The 21,517-nt window shown below is 44.6% G+C and overlaps 1 protein-coding gene across 1 annotated transcript in view; it reads left to right on the plus strand.

The window, feature by feature from the left end:
* The first annotated feature begins 4,281 nt into the window (after window positions 1–4,281).
* The window catches only part of LOC149364349 (calpain-A-like), a 38,761-nt gene continuing 21,525 nt past the window's right edge, over window positions 4,282–21,517 (plus strand). Inside the window, exons 1-9 of the mRNA XM_089574292.1 lie at window positions 4,282–4,445; window positions 8,060–8,239; window positions 10,742–10,811; window positions 12,854–13,115; window positions 13,885–14,053; window positions 14,144–14,209; window positions 15,019–15,107; window positions 16,065–16,142; window positions 17,537–17,715. Of these exons, the coding sequence (XP_089430418.1) occupies window positions 4,413–4,445; window positions 8,060–8,239; window positions 10,742–10,811; window positions 12,854–13,115; window positions 13,885–14,053; window positions 14,144–14,209; window positions 15,019–15,107; window positions 16,065–16,142; window positions 17,537–17,715 (1,126 nt within the window). The 5' untranslated portion in view covers window positions 4,282–4,412. The remainder of the gene's footprint in view (window positions 4,446–8,059; window positions 8,240–10,741; window positions 10,812–12,853; window positions 13,116–13,884; window positions 14,054–14,143; window positions 14,210–15,018; window positions 15,108–16,064; window positions 16,143–17,536; window positions 17,716–21,517) is intronic.

The following is a 21,517-nucleotide window of genomic DNA, read 5'->3' on the forward strand; positions in this document are numbered from 1 at the left end:
GCAACATGATCATGCACGTACGCTCTAAACACAAATACGCACATACGGGAGTTAAAAGGGAGTAAGCTGTACTCTATAGCTCCTTACTCCTTTTTCAGCCCTTCCTGTTTAGAGTGTTATTGCGGCAAGCAACGCTTTCGGCGCAAAGGATATGCGCCGTGAGAAGCACACTATCGCGATGAAAAGAAACGCAAACAGCGGAAAGCCGTGGCCTTCCGCGCAATCAGCGCAGCCTAGCGCCGGCCCGCTAGGAAGAGGATCCGTGTCCAACTGCGATATGCCTCGGCTGTCGCTAGGCGAATCGGAGCTTTCAGTTTGGGCGCCGTAGCGCTAGAATCTAGTTTCGACAGGCGCTATCGCACTGCGCGTGTGTTGAGAGTGTCAGACGTGACTTCCGGATGATACGCTTTCCTTGCCATTATGCCCAGCAAGTGATATACGGCAGGCTTTCATGCTATCACGATGATTGCGTGCAGAAGAGAACTGAAGCGTGCATGTCTTTCATACCATATGAAATTTATTTGTCTAAGAAATATATGATTTGGTTTGGTTTGGTCCCAAAGCGACTCGGACTATGATAGACGCCGTAGTGAAGGGCTCCGGAAATTTCGACTACCTGGGGTTCTTTAACTTGCACTCACATCGCACAGAACACGGAGCTCTAGAATTTCGCCTCCATCGAAATTGGACCGCCGCGGCCGCGATCGAACCCGCGCCCTTGGGTCAGCAGCCGAGCGCCATAACCACTGAGCCAACGCGGCAGCAAGAAATATATGTAGAACAATTAAACCGAAAGCACAAGCTGGCACAAAATATGAACTTATCAGAAAGCAGGATTGTTCGACAAAAACATACTTTGCATTAACCCTTTCGGCCCTGGATTTTTTATTTCGGCCGTAGATTTTTTTTGCTCCGTGTTTTCAGCAATGGCAGCGAGGCATTCGCCCACAGTTGCCTTGTGCACACGTTCCACAACCGCACCCACGACATCCCGGCCAAGCGGGGATCGTTCGTTGAGCGGGCAGCCATCGAAAACTGCACGCGCACCTCCGCCCTCTCACGACCACTGTACGGCCGCTACTGATTCGACATGCGGAGTAACGCAAGGACGAATGGAATACGAATCTGTGAAGGAAATGAAGGCGGGATTTTTATCCTGAAGAACGTGTCGCTCAATTTGCCTACACATGTCTGACTGTAGGATGGAGTATCCGAATTTGCCCTCTAGAAGAGGCAGCCACGTTGTGTGTGTATCGAACATATAATGCACTGACGGGAGAAGATGCTTTATGACGTTTCATCCCGTCTTAAGTGGCTGCTGAACAAGAAATTATATTTTGTGTTATATCACAAGTTTCAGGTTATTCCAGCAAGTACACACGCACACATGGACACACACACACTAAGGCATCGATGTTGAAAACAATTTTGAAGTGCCAGCTTGTAGCCACATTGCACTGTAGAAGGCCCATAAAAGCGCACTTCCGTCATCCATTATGTGGGTAAGGTTAAAAAATGCGTCTGGTAACGAAGAAACCAATTTGAAAGGACTACGAATGCATATGCGTTTCATTATATGTAGGGGTGTGCTAATACCGCTGTTTCGAAACCTAATCGAATACGAATATTCTTGCTTCTATGCCGAATCTAATACGAATAGTTTAACTATTAACCGCAAAGCACAGCACACGGGCGCTTTTTTGCGTTTCGCCTCTAGATGGAGCCGAAAGGCAAAGAAAAGCGCCCCTGTGCTGTGCGATGTGACAGTGCACGTTAAAGATCCCCGGCCCACCACTACGGCACCTCTTTCTCTCTTTGTTCTTTCGCTCCCTCCTTTATAACTTCCCATACAACGCGGTTGAAATGCCCACCGAGAAGTGAGACAGCGTCATCTCTTTTCCGCAAACAGCACAATTGTAGCAGCAGCATCTTTCGTAGCTATTCGGTCGCAAGCAAAAGTCTGTCACCGGAGATTTTCTTTGTGTACTATCACACAACTTTATGTGCACAACTATCTGCCGTATGACTTCCTTGGCTACGGCCTCTCTGCGGCGCTTTTTAAAGCGGAAATTTGGATATGGCTCATCAGTCAAAATCCTACGTTGACCGACCGTCCATGAGAAACGAACCGAAAACCCACTTGACCTGATAACGTCATCGGCAGTGTCTATACACAATCGGGAAAGAAAGCAATATAAAATTGCTTCCAAAGTGGGGTTCGAACCCATGCCGCGACAATTCAGTATAGCGCCACCATTGTCTCGGAACGGGATGTGACGTCATGTCTAAACCGGGAATGACGCGGCGGCTCGGTTAAAGCGACGCATTATATGTACGCGTATGTCGTGTGATCTTTCCTAAAGGCTTTCACGCTAAGGCCTTCAGTCTGAAGACCTTCACCGGAAAGGTTTTTCAGACATTAGTACTGCTTAGTTAGTAGTATTGGCTAGTAAACAAATATAGTTCACTAGCAGCCCACGGTGACACACTGATGCTTTCGCTTTCACAGCGCGTCTTAAGGGGCCTGTAGTTTTTCGCCTGCTTTCTTCACTTTGTGGTTACGTCGTTCGGAATTTAATCCCGATCGTGTTTCAAATGAGGCGAAGTGAGAAAGGCACTAGTGTTCTGTGCGGTGTCGGAGCATGTTAAAGAACCTCAGGTGGACCGATTGAGTTCCTCTTTTCTTCGTTCTTTCGCTCCGTTCTTCTTCACTTCGCGCACAGCGCGATTGAGGCGTCAACATGGATACAGACAATTATTGCACGTTATTTACTCAAGTCCCGGGCGGCTGAAAAGGAAAAACTTACATTTGCCGGCGTACTTAAGCGAGTGCCGTGACACTGCAGAAACAATTCGCGTTTCAAGCGCAACCTAAAACACTCATTACTGATCTAAGGGTACGGAGTTATTACTTTAACGGCCGTTCTTCGTAGTCTGTTCTCTGATAGGAGACCCCTGTTCATCATCATCATCAGGCTGACTATTCCCACTGCAGGGCAAAGGCCTCTCCACTGTCTCTCCAATTAACTCTGCCCTTTTTGCCAGCTGCTGGTTGTCAAGGAAGGAAATATTCTCCATGGACATGGGCGTTACTAATAGGTGCTTTACTAAGATGAAGTGCTCTCCTTCCTTACCCTTTGATTTTAAGTAACCGAAGCTACGTATCAAACACTGTTCTTTTTGGCACAAATCGATTCCAGTATGGTTCTTTATGTGCATGTTGATATTCCACCGGAAGCAATAGACGCAACTGTTGCTGTTAATATTGCATTTAAAAATTTTAAGGCCACTCGGTTCAAACTTTCGACGTGTAAAAAGACTTTGTGGTGGCAGTTGTGAAGTGAATAACGGTTTCGCTCAGACTCTGCAATCCGCAGCGAAAACTGGCGGCGCACCGTTGTTAGTTAACGAAATCGTTCGTTCATGACGACCGCTGTGCTCGAGTTTACTCCTTTTCTAGTTTATCAAAGCTTCGTCTTCAGTGAAAGCATACTTTTCGTTGCAGTGCGGTAATTTATCGACTTCAATTTGCCCTCAGGGTCCCTCTGAGCTATACGGCGCACTTACGCTACTTTTGTATCTATGGGAGCTCTGCTGTGGCTTCTACTTTGAAACTAACGGCCCTTGGAATTTCCTCTCTTAAAGTACGATACCACTCCGCTCTCCGGTTAGTCAGCTCAGATATTTTGGCAGAGCTGTTAGATCAATTTAATCGACCAATCGGCCGATCGATTGATTAGCCAATTGAATGATTGATTCATCGATTGATCGATTTGTTTGTTTTTTGTTTATAGAATTTTGCGTTTTGTGGGCCAACCTACACTGTGGCTTATGAGGTAGAGCGTGTACTGCAAGGATTCGCATTAATTCAGATCGGCTGGAGATCTCTACCTTTCGTCAGGCAAAAAAAAAAAAAAAACGCCAGCTGGTTGAAATTATTCCGGAGCCTTCAATTACGCCATTCATTATGAACGGCAATGGTGCTTTTGCAAGTAAAAGCCTATTATCCATTAACCATTCGCTCATTTTCTGCGACCCGCTAACCGTTTCAGATTTTTCTGCTTTCTGGGCGTTAGGAAATCAGAGCGACGCCTCAGTTCCTCGTCACTGCTGACGCAAGCGCTGACAGATACACTGGGCTTCCCGCCAGACGAGCAGGAAACGGAAAAGAGAGAGAGATAGGAAAAAGAACGGGACAATAAAGGAAGCGGACGTGTTCGAAAGTACTTGTGAGCCCATTAGTGAGTGAGAACACGTCGCGCGTTATTTATCCGGGCACTTGCCAGCGACAGTGCCGTCTCCAGAAAGTGACTACCGGTAGCGTTGGGTTGCAGATCTCTTTCGTCAAACCTTCCAGCCTGCGTGAAGTTCAAGGCTTCCAGTCGACCTGAGGTTGAGGCGAAGGAAGAAATATGGAACATTCCAAGAAGGAGAAAATCTACAGGGTAAGCCGTGTTTTTGGCTTCTGTAATCTCATTTTTAAGCGAGGCATTTAGTTCTCTCATAACTTAACATGACGCTATTATTTTTTGTCTCTAGAGCATTTCCAAGATCATTAAACTCTTTTTTTTATAGCCTACTTACAGAAACTCTTCCAATGGCGAGGCGCGATATAGGGAATTCTTGCAGTTTTCTTATACATTAACCACGGTAATTGGCTTCACATAACTACTCACGTTCAAAACTTCATATATGAGGCACGTGAGAGCTAAAGTATTTTCATGAAGATTATGCAGGACATCAGCACAAATGACAAAAAAATGCTTGTGGATATACTACGAACTCATGCTAATCTTCTCTAATGGTGCTGAAGCCAGTTTAGTGCGAGAAGCTAAGGGATACAAGTTGTTCTGGGCCCAAATGCATTTTGCGAGGACAAATCACTAGTGGCAAAGGGTGCGGCCGTAATGCGCTGCCCTGAATCACGCTTCGCCCGTCATAACGGCACCGTAAATTGTATCTCACCCTCCCCATCGTACGTAAGCTTTCCTACGTGTACAAGGACATGGACAGTGCCCGCCTCTCGCAATGTATTCTCATCACATATAGCTGTAAGAAGACGCGTATAACAAATTAATTGCGCTTGTATGGTGTGCTACACTGCTATCATCATCATGATTTGACTGTTTTCAATGCAGCCACTACGCAAAATATGAAGCTCCATACATGAAAGCGAAATAAAAAACTGTCCAAAGGGTCTCCAGAAATGCTGGACTTCGTAAAGATGAAAGAGCAATATAATGCCTGACGCAACAGCAGAAAACTTGCCACCGAAGAATTTGGGGGCCAATGTCACTGATAGCATCGTCGGGCAGGCACTAAGTACGGTTAGTAAGTTACCAGTTACTGCCGCCGCTTAATTATACTGCAAATCCTAATGGGCTACTCTTTTTAACTTGCATTATTTACTGAATGCTTGCCGTTTAAACTTGCGCACCAGAACTGAGATCAGTATAATCAACGTTGTCTGTGGTGCCGTAAACATTTTGATTGCAAGGGAAACAAGAAATAAAGGAAGATGTAGTACTAAAGGACTTCAGAAATCATGCGGCACTTGAGACGGGAATTCCTGCGCTTCCTCATGCCCCGAGCCTTACGTTCGCTATTATTTTTTGTGCAAATAGGCATCTCTTAGTAGACATCCATCACTACGAAGTCTGAAAATTTTAAGTGATGTGAATATTACTAGCGGCCAGCAACTAACCTCTGATTACAATGAGGCACATGGTTGTACCTCTTATGAAGTTAGCAGTCGGATATCAGCTGACCAATTTACTAATGAGCGCATTTCATCGCCCTTCTGACGTCTACCATTCATTACCCATATATTTGTGCCAAAAACTGCAGTTCTGAATATTACTCCAAGTATTCGCCGAAAACCTCCATACAATTCTTTGTCGGAGCAAATTAAAAAACACCCAGCGGGCGCCTACTGCGTGCAAATCAATAAAACGACTTATTTGTTATCACTACCTCGAATGCCTTAGAAATGGGGTATTCAAGACATTGCTACAAGGGTTTTTCAAGCCGTTGTAGCAATGGCAGAGTGAGAGGTGTACCAGCCCGAAACAAAAGCTCAGCATTTATTAAGCGTTAAGAGGCTAGCGTTAGGGGGTAGCGTTAGGTTAGCTTTAGAGGGCAGCGTTAGGTTAGCGTAGAGGTTAGCTAACGTTAACGTTAGCGTTAGGTTAGCGGTAACGTTACGTTGCTGTAACGTTAGGTCAGCGGTAACGTTAGGTTAGCCTTAACTTTAAACGTTAACGTTAGCATTAGCGTTAGCGTTAGGTTAGGTTAGGTTAGGTTAGGTTAGGTTAGGTTAGGTTAGGTTAACGTTAACATTAGCGTTAACGTTATCGTTAAGAGGAGTGCTTCCTTCCCCTCGCTCAACCTTCACCTCACCCGTTCTACGCCCTCTCAACCATCCGGTTGCGTCCAGCTCTGTCGTGGCGGGATCCTTTTGTTGTTCGACTTTCAGTACCATGCCAAACACAACGATGTATCATTCATCAAGCTCGAGCTCTGCCCGCGCGTTCCCCGAAAGCACTCTGTAGCGGCAAAGAGACGAGAACTGGATGGAGAAACCAGGCAAGCGCACGAGCGTTGCTTCCGTCTAGTGAAAAACGGAACGACTAGTACTGACGGGTTGCACGTGGCAGCCGCTGGGAATGCAAAAGGCGTAACTGTGCGCGCGACTTGGACGCCGGCCAGTCCACGAGCGGGACACCGGTTCAGGTCGATTTTTTCTGCACTGCGACGGCTTTGCTTTGTATGCTGCGTAAAAGTACACAGGTCTGTCTGACAGCTAGTTGTCTGCTGCCGCAAAGAGAGCCTTTTTCCTTTTTTTTTTCTTAATTGTAAGGAAGGGGCTGCTTTGTTTGCTCTCCTACGTGTAAACGCGAATCTTTACTCAGAATACGTCAGAGCGCTCTTGCACGTAAAACACCCCTACATCTCGCTCGTTACAGCTCGCAAGTTTCGCGTGATTCACCGAAGGCTGATGTACATTTCTTCATGTTATTTTGGCTCACCATAGGTACTATAGGAGAAGAAAGCCTCTTGGCCGCTCGGAAAGCGCTTAGGCTCATAGACGCCATGTTTTTCTGCGATGACTTCATTTCACTAACACAGATAAAATAACATGAATTTCACTTTCACCTCCGAAAGTGTGGTCTTGATCCGGCGTCAAATAATTGAGCTACTGGCTTCATTTGTGCCTCACGCGTCCAAGAGACTTCTGTTCCCAACTGTAAATGAGCGTAGCATGTGTATAAGGAAGCAGATAACGAGAAAAACTTGCTCAGTCTACACACGTAACAGCTGCTTGTTTGTGTTAGTTGTTACATATTGACTGGACTTCGCGGTAAAGAAAACCTGAGACTGTTTTTGTTTTACAAGCTAAAACAGCAAACAAAAAGATCACGCCCACGCAAAAGATTAACTTTACGCACTCGCTTCTAGTCTCCATACACCTTCTCTCTCATGGCTCTTTGCAGCGTTATTCATTCAGCAAGCACCATTCGACTGTCGTGCAAAGCAGACCACATTTGCTGATAATAAAGTACAGCGCGGTGCATTGTAACGATACGTCTTCTGCGTCAACTGAAGTCCGTGGGCAGACCCTCCTGCATCGCTGGAGTAGCATGCCAGGCCTATAACCAGGCAGACCTCTCCTTTATTCATTAAAGTCTCTCTCTCTCTCTCTCCTGCATCGCAGTGGTATGACATTGAGTGCAGCTATAACAGTTGATGAAAATATGCCAGCGTCTGGTCATCTTTCTGTGTTGCATGTTCTAATGCACATAACATTTACTTTATAATCAGCTCTGTAAAAGAAAATAAGCAAATCTATGCTCTTAATAACCTGCGTCAAAGCTGCTGGAATATCCTTTATTTCGGGCACTTCCACAAAGCACAAAGGCGTCAGGTTAATTAAATGTCTAATTTTTTAAGCAGATAATTATATTTTGTCAAGTATGACGTAAGATTATCAGAATCACTTGATTTAATGTAAAATGCAGTTCGCAAAATTTGTTAGTGAAGTACATGATGTGGTGTTTAGTTCGGCGAACGATTCTCGGGCACTGGGACGAAAAATGGCAAGCCCCAAGACTACGGCGCACTGCTGAAGCGATGCTTGAAGAGGGAGAAGCTCTTCGTGGATCCTGAGTTTCCCTGCACCACAGCCACTGCCTGGGGCTCCGGGGATCCCTCTTTCAATGTTGTCTGGAAGAGGCCTTCTGTAAGACTCACGACTTCTTTCGTTCTCTTGAAAAAATAGATGCAAGCAAGCGCGTTCTCTAGACTACAGAGCGCTCGCACCACCACCACCATCTAATGCTATTATATAAGAAACGCACTGAGTCCTCCAAAGCGATGTTGCAAGTGCAATAAAAAAAAAAGTTGCCAAATCTCACCATTGTTTCAAGGTTCGCGTGTTAAAATTTGAATCTAAGTGCAGCATTTACTGAAAAAGGCTATTTTAAACCTGTGATCTCGTTACGCAGACAATGAGCATAACATGCGAAGGCCACATGTTTTGACGGTGAAAGATGTGTATATACTGTAAACAGATGCCCCATGTAACATTTGAAGCCCTATACTGATACACGGCAAGCAAGAAATAAGCAGAGTATGCTGTTTAAATATAATACGCTGAATAAAAGTTCCGTGGACAGAAGAATTGATTCTACTACAGATTTGAAATTGCAGTGGTCGAAAAGCATCGAAGTTACTGGTTGGGTGAGCAGTGCTAGGCGTTCTGAAATCAGCCGTAACCATAGCCGTGGCCACGGCTAGTTGTCGATATACACTGCACAGCTAAAAAAATATAAAATTGATGAGAAAAACATTCATGCGTGGCCATGCAATGAAGAGCTCAGTCCAAAGAGTCCCTCCTGCAGAGAGTGTGTTTTTGTTCAGTGTTCGCAATGAAAAAAAAATAAAATTGCAAACGAAGCTTTCCACTAAGGGTTTGTTGGCTGTTCTGATGACGCATTTGCCTTAAAGTGTTTCTCGTATTTTGAAATTCACTTAAATTCATTGATTCTCTGAAGCCTTTTCTTGGCGATCATTGGCTTAACTCCAAAATATTTAACGTGGGTTCGATCCCAGCCGCGGCGGTCGAATTTCGATGAAGGCGAAATTCTAGAGGCCCGTGTACTGTGCGATGTCCGTGCACGTTAAAGAACCCCAGGTGGCCGAAATTTCCGCAGCCCTTAACTACGGCGCCCCTCATAGCCCGAGTCGCTCTGGGACGTTAAACTCCCACAAACCATAAACCAAAATATTTAACGGGCAGTTTAATGTCAGCAATGTAAAACAAGTCGAATCAACTCTTTTCAAACAACGTTAAATACGAACAGAGTTTTACTCAATGAGAGCGACTAGTTTGTTTTGCGCAATCATTGAGCTATTAGGAATTAAACATTTATATTACGACTCCTATCAGCGCCTTCAAACGCTGTAATGGATTCCGAGGACAGCGCGAAAGAGAACAGGGACAAAGAAGGCACCTAAAGACGACCGAACACAGCTTCATTCGCACCACTTACAACTGAGCTTTATTCTCAAGCATAGGCAGGTATGTGCGAATAAACCTTACTGGTGACGCCGTTTCCTTCGTTGTTAAGTGCTTTATTTAATAGTAAAAGGTAAATTCGTTTTTCAGCAAAGGAAATGGCGCAGTATCTGTCTCTCATACCTCAGTGGACACCTGAACCGCGCCGTAACAGCAGGGAGGAAAGTGGGAGTGAAAGAAGAAAGAGAGAAAGAGGTGCCATAGTGGGGTCTCCGGAATAATTTCGACCACCTGGTGATTTTTAACTGACATCGCAGAGCACACTTGCGCCTTTTGCATTCCGCCTCCATCGAAACGCGGCCGCCGCGATCAGGTTCGAACCTCTGTACTCGGGCTCGATGCACCCGGGTTCGAACCTGGCTCGGTTCAAACTCATTCCCCTGTTCGTAGCTCTTAATTGTCATCGATGTTACCAAAGGGCTGATAAAAATTCAGGGGGCACTTTGACTGTCTAAAGTGCGTAGAGGCGAAAGCGTTTTCCGCACCACTTTGCCTATGTGACAGGGGTGACGTCACCACCGGATGGCGTCACACATAATTGATGCCGAAGTAATGACAAATTACTAATTAATGACTAATTACTGATTAATCACTCAGCACTAATTGACTGCTAAGCTTCGCTTAAGCTTCGCCTTTAGGAGTGGAACGCGACAGCGTGTGGTAGCGCTGCCAGGGAGTGCACGGAACGCCACCATCCGTTCGGCGCGATGCCTTGCCCTTTGAACGGAACGCTTTTTGAGGAAAGGAAATGGCGCTGTAATACTCAGTCATCTCGATGGACACCTTAACCGCACCGTACAGGAAGGGAGGAAGTGGCAGTGAAAGAAGAAACAAGGGCCCTAATGAAGAAACTGAAAATTGTATTCGAGGAAAGGAAATTACGCAGTAACTGTCTCACATGTCTCGGTGGACACCCGTCAAAACGCGGACACATCTGTCGACACGGCTGCCGACACGGACGCAGACACGGCTGCCGACACGGATTGCTAACGACAGCATGAGGCATTAAAGGCTTTCGCCTTAATAACATGTCTGACTATGCGTCAACCTCCTGTAACATACGACACATCATACAGGGCATGGCAAAAAAAAAGTGAAAATGCTTTAGCCCTAAACTCTGCATAAACTACGTAACTTTAACTAAATGTATCGACGTACCGGCAGGAAATCAGCGAGGACCCGAAATTCATGACGGAAGGCTTCAGTCGTTTCGACATCAAGCAGGGATCGGTAGGTGAGTATCCCAAATAACCTGTCCTTTCGTGCAGTCTGCCCGCTATTTTGCCGGTAAGCATGCATATATACCGTTGATAGTACAGAATTTAAACAAAGAGCACTTAGAATTTTTCCCAAACTGTTGGTCAAAGTTTCAGAGCACGTGGTTCGCTCTTCATCCGCGCACACTCTAAACATGAATACCGCATAAACTGCATATGGGAGTAAAAAGGCAGCACAAACCTTTTACAAAAGAGTGTGGATAGTTTACTCTCTTTTTACTCTTTTCTGTTTATAGTGTAGTGGAGCATTAAAAACGACCGTCAAGCTCTATAAATCTATTTATACGGGCACTGGGGACAAATTTAAGCTGGCTTTTGTCGATATAATACAAATTTCTAATCACAAAGAGACTATTCCTACCGAAGATAAAAAGAGCTTTTGTAGGCTAGAAACGACCAGAAAAACGAAACACAGGTGTGACCATCCCCAGCCGACTTCGCAAGGAAACTGCGCTGCGCTGGCAGTTTTTCGGGCGCTGATCCCGGAGGCTAGGCCACGCCTCCATTCATTTCAAAACAGTGATGACGGAGCCCTTCGCGGGGTGGGCGTCACAACTTTGAATGCAGCGGCGGGAAAATCTTTAAATGAAATTTTCTCAGTAATAAATTAACCCTTTGCTGCCAGACAAATAAGGGGTGCGGTGAGCGCTCCACAATACAGCTACAATATGCATTACAATATCGGCAAAACTAGTTTTGACTAAGTCTGTAACTATGGATTAGCAACCAACTAGCCCAATTAAGAGCCTTGGCGGGTAGAAATTCGTCTTCATAAATTCAGTAGAATCGAAACTTCCCCTCACAAAATCAATAGATCAAGTTTATCAAAGAGCCAAGATCATTGTGTTTTGCATCGTTGTGGTTTAGAGCTCTTTTCAAGACTCATATTCCAAGTTACCTTAAGACAGCAAGCACCCTTGCCTAACTCTAGTTAGAAGAAGAAGAAGAATAAGAAGAAGAATAAGAAGAAGAATAAGAAGAAGCATAAGCATAAGCAGAAGAATAAGAAGAAGCATAAGCAGAAGAATAAGAATAAGAATAAGAATAATAAGAATAATAAGAATAAGAATAATAAGAATAATAAGAATAATAAGATTAAGAACAATAAGAATAAGAATAATAAGAATAATAATAATAAGAATAATAAGAATAAGAATAAGAAGAATAAGAATAAGAAGAATAAGAATAAGAAGAATAAGAATAAGAAGAATAAGAATAAGAAGAAGAATAAGAAGAATAAGAAGAAGAAGAAGAAGAAGAAGAATAAGAATACGAATAAGAAGAATAAGAAGAATAAGAATAAGAATAAGAAGAAGAAGAAGAAGAAGAAGAAGAAGAAGAAGAAGAAGAAGAAGAAGAAGAAGAAGAAGAAGAAGAAGAAGAAGAAGAAGAAGAAGAAGAAGAAGAAGAAGAAGAAGAAGAAGAAGAAGAAGAAGAAGAAGAAGAAGAAGAAGAAGAAGAAGAAGAAGAAGAAGAAGAAGAAGAAGAAGAAGGACTATTTCCACCATGTACAGTACACAGATGGAGGACGACGGAAAAAAGCCGTCAATAGGCGGCTTGACGAGTCCGTCGCCCCACTTACTGGTATAATCAGAATACTTACTGGTATAATCAGAATACCAGTAACAATGAGATTTGTAGCATGGAGTTGTGAAAATAAAACATCCCTTTCTTAAGGGAATTCCCAAGATATAAGGCATGGAAGTTTTGGGCCAGGCACGCAGCAGGATTTCTCCTTTTCAGAGCGGGTCAAAGGTAATCTTCGCTAGGGGTGAAGTGTGTGTGTTTAGGGGGGGGGGGGGGAGGCGTGAGTCTGGACGTCGGTGACAATTAGTCGTGGCTTTGCCAGAATCAACACATCAGACGTCCAGACCTGACGAGCTTCGAACTACCTGGTTCAAAGCTGCCCTTAAAAATATACGATCCTGTTGACGCCTATGATACAAGGTTAGCCCATAGGTACCAGTGACATCCTTGTACCTCATTGCTCGAACTCCAGGAAACTGCTGGGTGGCCGCTGCCATTGCCAATCTCACGCTGCACCCGAAGCTGCTGAAGAAAGTGGTGCCTGCGAGACAGAGCTTCGCGGAAGGAAACTACGCAGGCATCTTCCACTTCCGCCTTTGGAGGTTCAACAGGTGGATCGACGTGCCCGTCGATGACCGACTTCCGGTGAACGAGGAAGACGGCAGCCTGGTCTTCATGACCTCCAGCACCGACGGAGAGTTCTGGAGCGCGCTACTCGAGAAGGCCTATGCCAAGTGAGCCGATTGTCAACTTCAAAGTTCGGTGGTGATGAGGCGTTGAAACGCAGTACGTTTTGTAAAAGTTTTCTGTATGGTCGTCCTTTCCGGCCTAAGCTACGTAGATTAGTTTTCGTTCAACCGGCATGTAGTACGGAGAACAGGCCTAGTTCAGAACATTTTATGAAGTAAGCGTGCTCTGGCTTGAGGGAGGAAAACAAGTAATCGAAAAAGACGCGCATATGTCGGTATGCGTGTATTTAAGGCAACTTGTGTTTCTTCATAGCGATCAAACAACTAGGCACTTCAACTTCGTACAATTTTTATATTGATCATCACGTCTAAAAACGCCTTCCACAAGTAAATTGTGGACACCAAGAGAATAGTAGCGCTCCTTGGATGGCTTTACGCCCAATACATTGCCGAGTCTTTTTTTTTTTTTTACAGCGCAATAATGCGTTCAATACCGCAGAATTCGGCCCATTAATAAGAAATGGTTCTTAGACTTTCTTAGTAATTTTCAGTGAAGAATTGCTCGGTGAACTTTAGCAAAGTTTGCATGTGGTGTGCTGTTCGTATACACGTACTTTCGGTTTGCCCTCATACGCACCGGCCTCTAACTTTATTTAACAAGAGTACCATCACTACGCACGTTTTTAGAGGACATATACGCTGATTGAAATCGATTGAGCGATAAATCGATCAATCGATTGATGAGACAATCAACCAATCGATAGATCAATCAATCAATCAATCAATCTATAAATCAATCAATCTGTTTTCACAGGCTCCATGGAGGCTACGCTGCACTTGAAGGAGGTAGCGGGGTCGAAGCACTGACCACATTCACTGGGGGACTGACCGAGCAGCTTGTTCTGACGCGGCCCTCTAAGGGTTTCTTCAGAGTCCTCCAAAGAACGCTAGACAGGGATTCTCTCGTGACTTGTTCCATCACAGTGAGTTGAATTTAGACAGTTGTTCGAAGAGGGCAACGGTGCTGTCCTCAGAGCGGTCGTGAACTTGTGCTTGCATTGCAATCTTACCAGGACAAAGACAAGGGAGTCAAGGGACTCAGCGCTCTGCACGAGTACAGCATCACCGGAGCTACAACGGTGAGCACGCTTTCAGGCCAGCACACTCGCGCTCATTGACTATGGCATTGCCTCGCAGGTACAAAATAAAATAAATTGGAGTGCTTATGATTCCACGTCATTTCCCCGGCGTAACCATTTGTTTCCGTTGCTTAAACGCCTGAATTTGACTGAGAAGCGCAAAAGTCCATGAAAGAGATGTGAATCGCCGGTTTTTGCATGCGAAGAAAGTAGTTCCTATGTCTCTTTGGTGCAGAAGAACCTATTAGAGCATTTTTACTTATGTAGGCATATACAAAAAAAATGGACTCAAAAGAGGTAGCCAATACACTATCAATTTTGAAACGCTTCCCTCGTTTACAGTTTTTCCTTTCATCACACATCTAGTTTATTTTTAACGTGTTTTGAATTTATGCCATGGCCCTTTCTTTGTATTGATTTCAAGTCTGAAAGTACCGTAACAGCGCCTGAAGAATTTATTGTCCATGTATAACCATTCGTTCGCAATCCAGCATTCTGCGTTTGATTTTGGTTAGTAAAATATGAATGACAATGCCGGCTATGCAAAGCGAACATCTAGGAGATAATCAGAATTTTAAAAATTGCACTATTTAAACAGGATGTCGCAGTGGGTTAAAGTTCAGGGCTTACGAATATCGTTACCGTGAAGTGACAGAAATCTGCCCTTGAAGGCTAAAATAGGTCTGTGCCTCCAGCACTGCGCTAGGGCAAAACAATGTGACAAATATCGTTATCAAGTCTGAGCAACGATGTTTCATTCTGAAAGAAAAATAATAATAATTAATTTGTTACCTTTATTATTTCTCCAGGTCTTGGTGGAAGAAGGCAGGGAGGTGAACCTTATTCGCCTAAGGAACCCCTGGGGAAGTGGTGAATGGAGCGGACCTTGGTCAGACAAGTAAGGATTGGCCGGCTTCGGCATCGTCCAGTGTTGTCACTTCAGCGAATAGCTCGATGAAGGTTAATCTGCATCGGCGCTATCGGGTCAGGTCATGTCGAATCACTCGTGGTCGCCTAAAGTCGATAGCGTATGCTACCCTTTTGTTCCAGGACCTGAAGCCGATTTATCTTATTATTAATTTCTCGCTTCCTTAATGTCCCGGTTAGCAAGTGCGTTTTACTGTGTTCTCTGAAGGCTCTCCTTCTAATGACCTCAATCTTCCTATCCCCCAATTAATACTGATGATATTTAGTCACTGTTTTCCAACCTCCATTTGTCGCTCACTCTCTTCCTCCTCTACTCACTTCTGGAAATAGTTGCTCATTCACCAAGCCACACCCTTTCGCTCGATCATTACCAGGCGCGACCAACCAAATAATTTTAGTTTTGCTCGTCACAGAGTGCATTCTTAAGGGGCGTGACTCAAACGAGAATGGGAGAAGCGTAAAGTTTTGCGCTTGTCTTATGAACGCAATGGCAATGCAGTTTCATGGTAGGAAGAAAGCGGACATGTAGTATTCTGTTTTTTAACGTCCTGCACCCTTTAATGATCCAATTCTTCCGAACATCATTAAGCCTCATAGCAGGCAGGGCTCTTCTGCCTATGCAACGTTGTCATTAATTAAGACCATCATGCTTAAAACGCAGAGCCCCTCGCGCATACGGATAGCGTCAGAAGTAATAAATGGAATACTGTTTCCTCACATAGCTGCGCTGGCGTGCAAGGTTTTGGAACACTGCGGATGTAGTATTCTGTTGCATCGGAACGCATGGACTTTTTGAAAAGCTCACACAAGGTCAGACTTGCCTCTTTTATACCAGAAGGTCGTATGTTATGTCATTTCACTTTAATCTCAAAACCGGGTTCTTTCCCTTCTGACGTCACTCATGCACTCGGTTCTTTTTCGCTGACAGGTCCGACAAGTGGGAGAAGATCAGCGAGAAAACGCGCCAGGAATTGGAGCTCGTGGTCAGCGACGACGGAGAGTTTTGGTGAGTCGTCGTAGTGCGCGGTTGCCGAAAACCCTCGCTTCCACGCGTTAGACAACGGGACTGCCCATCAAGGTGGTATAGGGATTGTACCCTGCGTTTTCTTGCGACTGGTGTAGGCTTGAGTAATGTACAGTCTTTGTCAAAAGTAACCAGGCTGCATGGTTTGCTTCTAGCTCGTACAGTGGAGCCACTACAGCTTCCCTGAAGCTGAAATGGTCGTTAATGGTAAGGACTGGGGGTCTTCTTACCTTCCAACAATTTTTTATGCTTAGGAAAGTCACAAGGGCTCCACTGTACGAGCTAGAATCAAACCATGCAGCCTGGTTACATTTGACAAAGACTGTACGTGAGCAATCTTGGGCTCATCAAACTTTTTTTGTTATTATGCAAGACGTTGTACTATAAACGAATAATAAATTTGGACCATGAGCTGTAGTCATATGCGCAGCAAAAATTATCAAATACATGACGAACACCAACCTTCCTAAATTTGGCCAGATAACACACACTGGCATTCACCGTAAACATATCAAACGTGACTTAATTGATAGCATAGCATTGCATAGCATAGCATAGTATAGTATAGTATAGTATAGTATAGTATAGTATAGTATAGTATAGTATAGTATAGTATAGTATAGTATAGTATAGTATAGTATAGTATAGTATAGTATAGTATAGTATAGTATAGTATAGTATAGTATAGTATAGTATAGTATAGTATAGTATAGTATAGTATAGTATAGTATAGTATAGTATAGTATAGTATAGGTTTCGACGAAAGCTCGTCTGGTCAAGCATGATATCGATGAAGTTGAAGGTCGCTGACCATGTCGAGGTTGCGATCGACGTTTTGGAACCCGTACAGATTCCTTGTTCACTGAGGTGGCCAAAATTCGGTCGTCCTTTAATTACGTAGTACATACATGACGTAATACGCGCAAGTAAACTGCCGGCAGAGTTCTATTTGTCATATTCATAGTGTTAGTAGTTGCCTGAATGATCAATCATTTCAGTAGCAGCCTTGATGACACCTTCTTCTCTTTGGCTGTGACTGTGGCATTGTCCCAGTCGATATTGTGATGATGTGCTTCAGCGTGTTCAGCAACAGCGTGCAATGCTTGACTGCCATTCGCCACGCTCACATGACTTAACTGATAGTCCAACCTGTTGTTTTTAAGCTCGTGCAGTTTCCTCGAGGCAATTTCGTTTTAAGGAAGAAAATAATTTTTGAAGTTGAACAGTCGCTGGAAAGGGCACACCCCTGTGAAAAGTTTCGGAAGTCATATGATCTGAAAGCTCATGTCGTAATCGGTCTAAAGCAGGCAACAAGTGTAAGTGAAAAGTGGTGAACACTGAGAGAATGGCCCACTGACGACAGCGTGTTCTGGCAGGATATCAGAGTCACCCTTCCTCAAGCACTTCAATCTGGTCGACTTCTGTCACTTGGATCCTGGTTCCATGGTCGGGGAAGGAGAAGACGACGCCGAAAAGAAAAAGCAGTGGGAAGTGGTGAAGTTCGAAGGCTCATGGGTGCCCGGTTCCAGCGCTGGCGGAGGCACAGATAATATGGGTTGGTATTCGCCTCGCAGAATGCCGCCTAAGCATGTGATGGCTTTCTGTCAGTACCGTTTCTTGTATCCCTTAGGGCCAACACGCATTCTGCATTTAAGAAAATTGTATGTATAGTTGGTATCCAATGGCATGTTAGTTTACCTTCCTCATTTCTGTCATCGGGCGTCGGATTCACCTTCACTAGCGACGTTCTTAGCGTGCATCAAGGTGTACCATGCAGCATGGCATTTTCTAGCGTTACCTATGCGTTAGCCTGACCAGTTAACAGCAGGCGATCAAATATAAACGATGATCACGCAACTAAATGGTGTCTTATCGCTTAGTTCGCCTTGGTGCTCATACGTACGTTGCTAAGGCTGCTGTGTAAACCTTAGACGCGACTGGACTGGTGCTTGCCATTCTCGAATAGCTGACAACAGTTACGGTTCTGCAGACACAGAAACCGTGAGTGCAGGAGCTCTGCACAACTAGTACAGCTCACTGCACTTTACCATCATCGTTTCTCACCTTCACTTTCTACCTATTTCTGTCTTTTTCCCTTTTCCTGTCCTCTAGTATTGAGTCACTGGCCAGAGACCTCTACGCCCTTCCATACATTAAATACTGGTGTCGCTTTTTCATTTTGTCATTCATAAAAAAAATTGTTCTACAGAGGCGCAAAAATGTGGGCTTTATTTTAGACTTAACTACGGGCTTATTTACTGCAAGAATGTGTCAATTTCCTGCCTTCGACAGATCCTTTAAATCTGTGGTCCCCTTTCTCTGTAAAGAGTGCACCACCACATGTATGCGTGTATTGCTGCAAAGCTACTCATGGCAAAGCGAATCGACGAGAATTAGTTTCGAAAAGATATTGTCTACTGGAGCTTTTTGTTAGCAAGGATAATTGCATTATCGATTTATCAATTTAATTGTTACCTCAACTTTTCGCTTATGCCAAATATGTCGAAGGCATAATTTTAAAATATAACAATAAAAAATGTGTTCAGGCTGCAGGAAATAGTGTCATGATATTTTCAAAATCCAGAGCAGCTCAGCCAGCTGGAACTCGCTTACATGGAAAATGCACTTTGAGGTAGCGCTTGTATCCGCATCTTATATCAAAACGAGCAGCTAGTGCTCTGACAAGCAGTCAAGTCACAATTCGCCGTAATTAACATTAGGCGCGGTGAGGTGAGGACTCATACATGAACTAAGCTTGCTCTCTGCGTGTAAGGCCAAGTTTTATTGCGAAATCAATACTACTCCCAAGAACGGCTTTTAGCGTAGCGTCGGCCGGTAGGTACGTTTGACCTTTACAGGACCTATGGCGCCATACCAGGGTGAGAGATGGGCTACCAAGGCGAGTCGTCGCGCAGCGGCGGCCGGTAGCCACTCTTGACTTCAGCCGCGCTCCGCCAGATGGCAGCGCCGTCGGCGTACCGCTAGGGTGCCTCGATGCCAGCGCCGCCGTTCAGGGTGGAGACAACATCGCGGGCGCCGCCATATTGAATCACACGGGATCAGCTGCGCTAGCATGTGTAACGGCGCCACTCTTACTCTCGGCGGGCGTGAAAGTGCTTTTGCTTAGAACAGTCTTTTTCATCAACATCGCACTGCGTATCTTTTCGCTCATAATAGCCATTTTAACATCGGAGGGTCGAAGACGTAATTGCATGACTTAATTTTACAGCCCCAGGTGGTCGAGGTTGAACATTTACTGTTCCGTCTGTTGGTTTGAAAAACGCGCTAATATTTTAAAGATCTGTTACCGGGCAGGTGCTGCAGCTCCATGCGGATAGAAGAAATTGCTGCCTCTTTTTTTTCCTCGATATTTTGGATTTTAATTTCCATGTTCTGTTAACGCCCGCGTGTCGTCAGCCGCCCGAGCGCTGCGGCTGGTTTCGCTATCGTCGCGCGGGCTGTTTCCGTTTCTTCTGCTCGCAAAAACTGGTGTCTGTCTGCTTTCTAATCTTTCAAAGGGTAACTGCGAGTTGCTCGCCCGTTTATTGCTCACAAAGGCGCAATTACATCCGCTTATGAGGCGGGCGCTGGTATATACAAATGATGCCGCCGTATACCGACGTTTCCACTGCTCCTGAGTTTTCTTTCTCGAGGCAAAAGAAAACGAATCGCTCCTCGTTGGCGATAGCATTAAGGATTACTGGAAGTTTCTCACTCGTTTAATTTTTATGAGGGGCGCACAACCACCGAATGTTCTTGCGTGCGCTCGCATGCACACTTCGCTTGCACCATGGACATACGCACCGGTTACTCTCCTGCGTTTCCTCAGTTTGTGAAAGAATTCCGCACATATTTTTTCATATTTATTTTATTCAAGCCAAACGGTATTCATTAATAAACCATGCAAGTAAACCTGCTCAAAAAAAGGTGGATTTTAGTCATTGAAAAACTGCAGTAATTCTGAAAACTTTAAATTCGAAATCGAACTAATCGACATTGAAAAGTCACGCTTTTCGAAAAAAATCGACCATAGAGGGTTTTGTTAAAAAAAACGCGGTTTTTAACGTTGGCTATCCGTGTATTTCCTATTCTGTCTACAAAATTGTGTGCTGATGAGTTAGGCTGTTCGAAAAATAACTCCTACCTAAAAGTTGATCTTTATTACTGATGAAGACAAATATGTAACTTAGCTTTTCAGCCGACCCTCTTACAGAGGATACAGAGAACAAAACAAAAGACAATGCAAATTATTCATTTAATGCCAAATGTAATTGTAGGTCATGAAAAAAACACGAACTACAATATAAGTAAGCAAGATATTGGGACAGAAAAGTGGGGCATGTACCGTGGTGTGTAACCTTAAAGGAAAACATAAAAGCAAAGCATGAAAAAAGGTTCAAACCACGAAATAAGTCAGTAAGACTTAGGGGAAAAATGTTGTTGTGCACAGTGTGGTGTAACCTTCGCCGCAAATATGAAAACAAAGTATGAAAAAAAAAAGATGCAAACCACGAAATAGCAGAACGAGACAGAGTGAAAAAAAGCACAGTGAGGTGTAACATTTAAAGCAATGTACTCTAGGGCTGATCCCGCTTTACTTGAGCTTCCCATTTTTTCCTTCGCTCGGAGTCTCGGGGGAAGCGAAAACAGCGTAGGCCTTTACGCGTTGACCCGGCGCACATTGGCACACAACAACCCGTCATGCTGCCTCGGGGCACTTGAGAAACTCTTCAGTCATGAGGTAGAGCACTGTGAAACAAATTAAGCCACCAGCGATCGTCCGCAGCCACTGGGCCTCGAAAAACGGAAGCTCAGCTGCTTGCACCAAGCAACTGAGACCAGCCCGACCGACCGCTGTGATTCAAAATGGCGCCGCAGGGAGAGAGAGGCGGCGTTGGAGCGGTCAAAGGATGGCACCACCCTGAACGGCGGCGCTGGCATCGAGGCACCCTACGTACCGCGCGGCAGCGGCGCCGAACCGTTTGCTCTCTTGAAAAAAAAAAACTCTGTCGACACTGGGCTTTGGCATTTGAAGCGGAGACGCTACCACTCCGCCACGAAGGCGCCAAGTTTCTTTCATCCGATGACATGCCACATAAGAAGAAAGTTTTGTGCTTCAGGCTGTGAACTTGGATGTTTTACTCGCGAGACGTTACTCTCCTTTCTTAGACTTCAAACATGCCCATTTTATTTAATTTATTTACTCTCGGGGTCGATTGGGGTTACCGGGAGGAGTGGATGAAAAACAGTGTGCATTTGTACTGGGAACATTATTGAAGGATATCTGATATTGCGAAACTGAAACCGTCGGATAAGGTAATGAGCATGACGCAGGTGGCGTTCATAGAGCAAAGGGT

Source organism: Amblyomma mixtum, chromosome 2 (genome assembly GCF_055824585.1).
Source record: "Amblyomma mixtum isolate Tamu chromosome 2, ASM5582458v1, whole genome shotgun sequence".
Classification (NCBI taxonomy): domain Eukaryota; kingdom Metazoa; phylum Arthropoda; class Arachnida; order Ixodida; family Ixodidae; genus Amblyomma; species Amblyomma mixtum.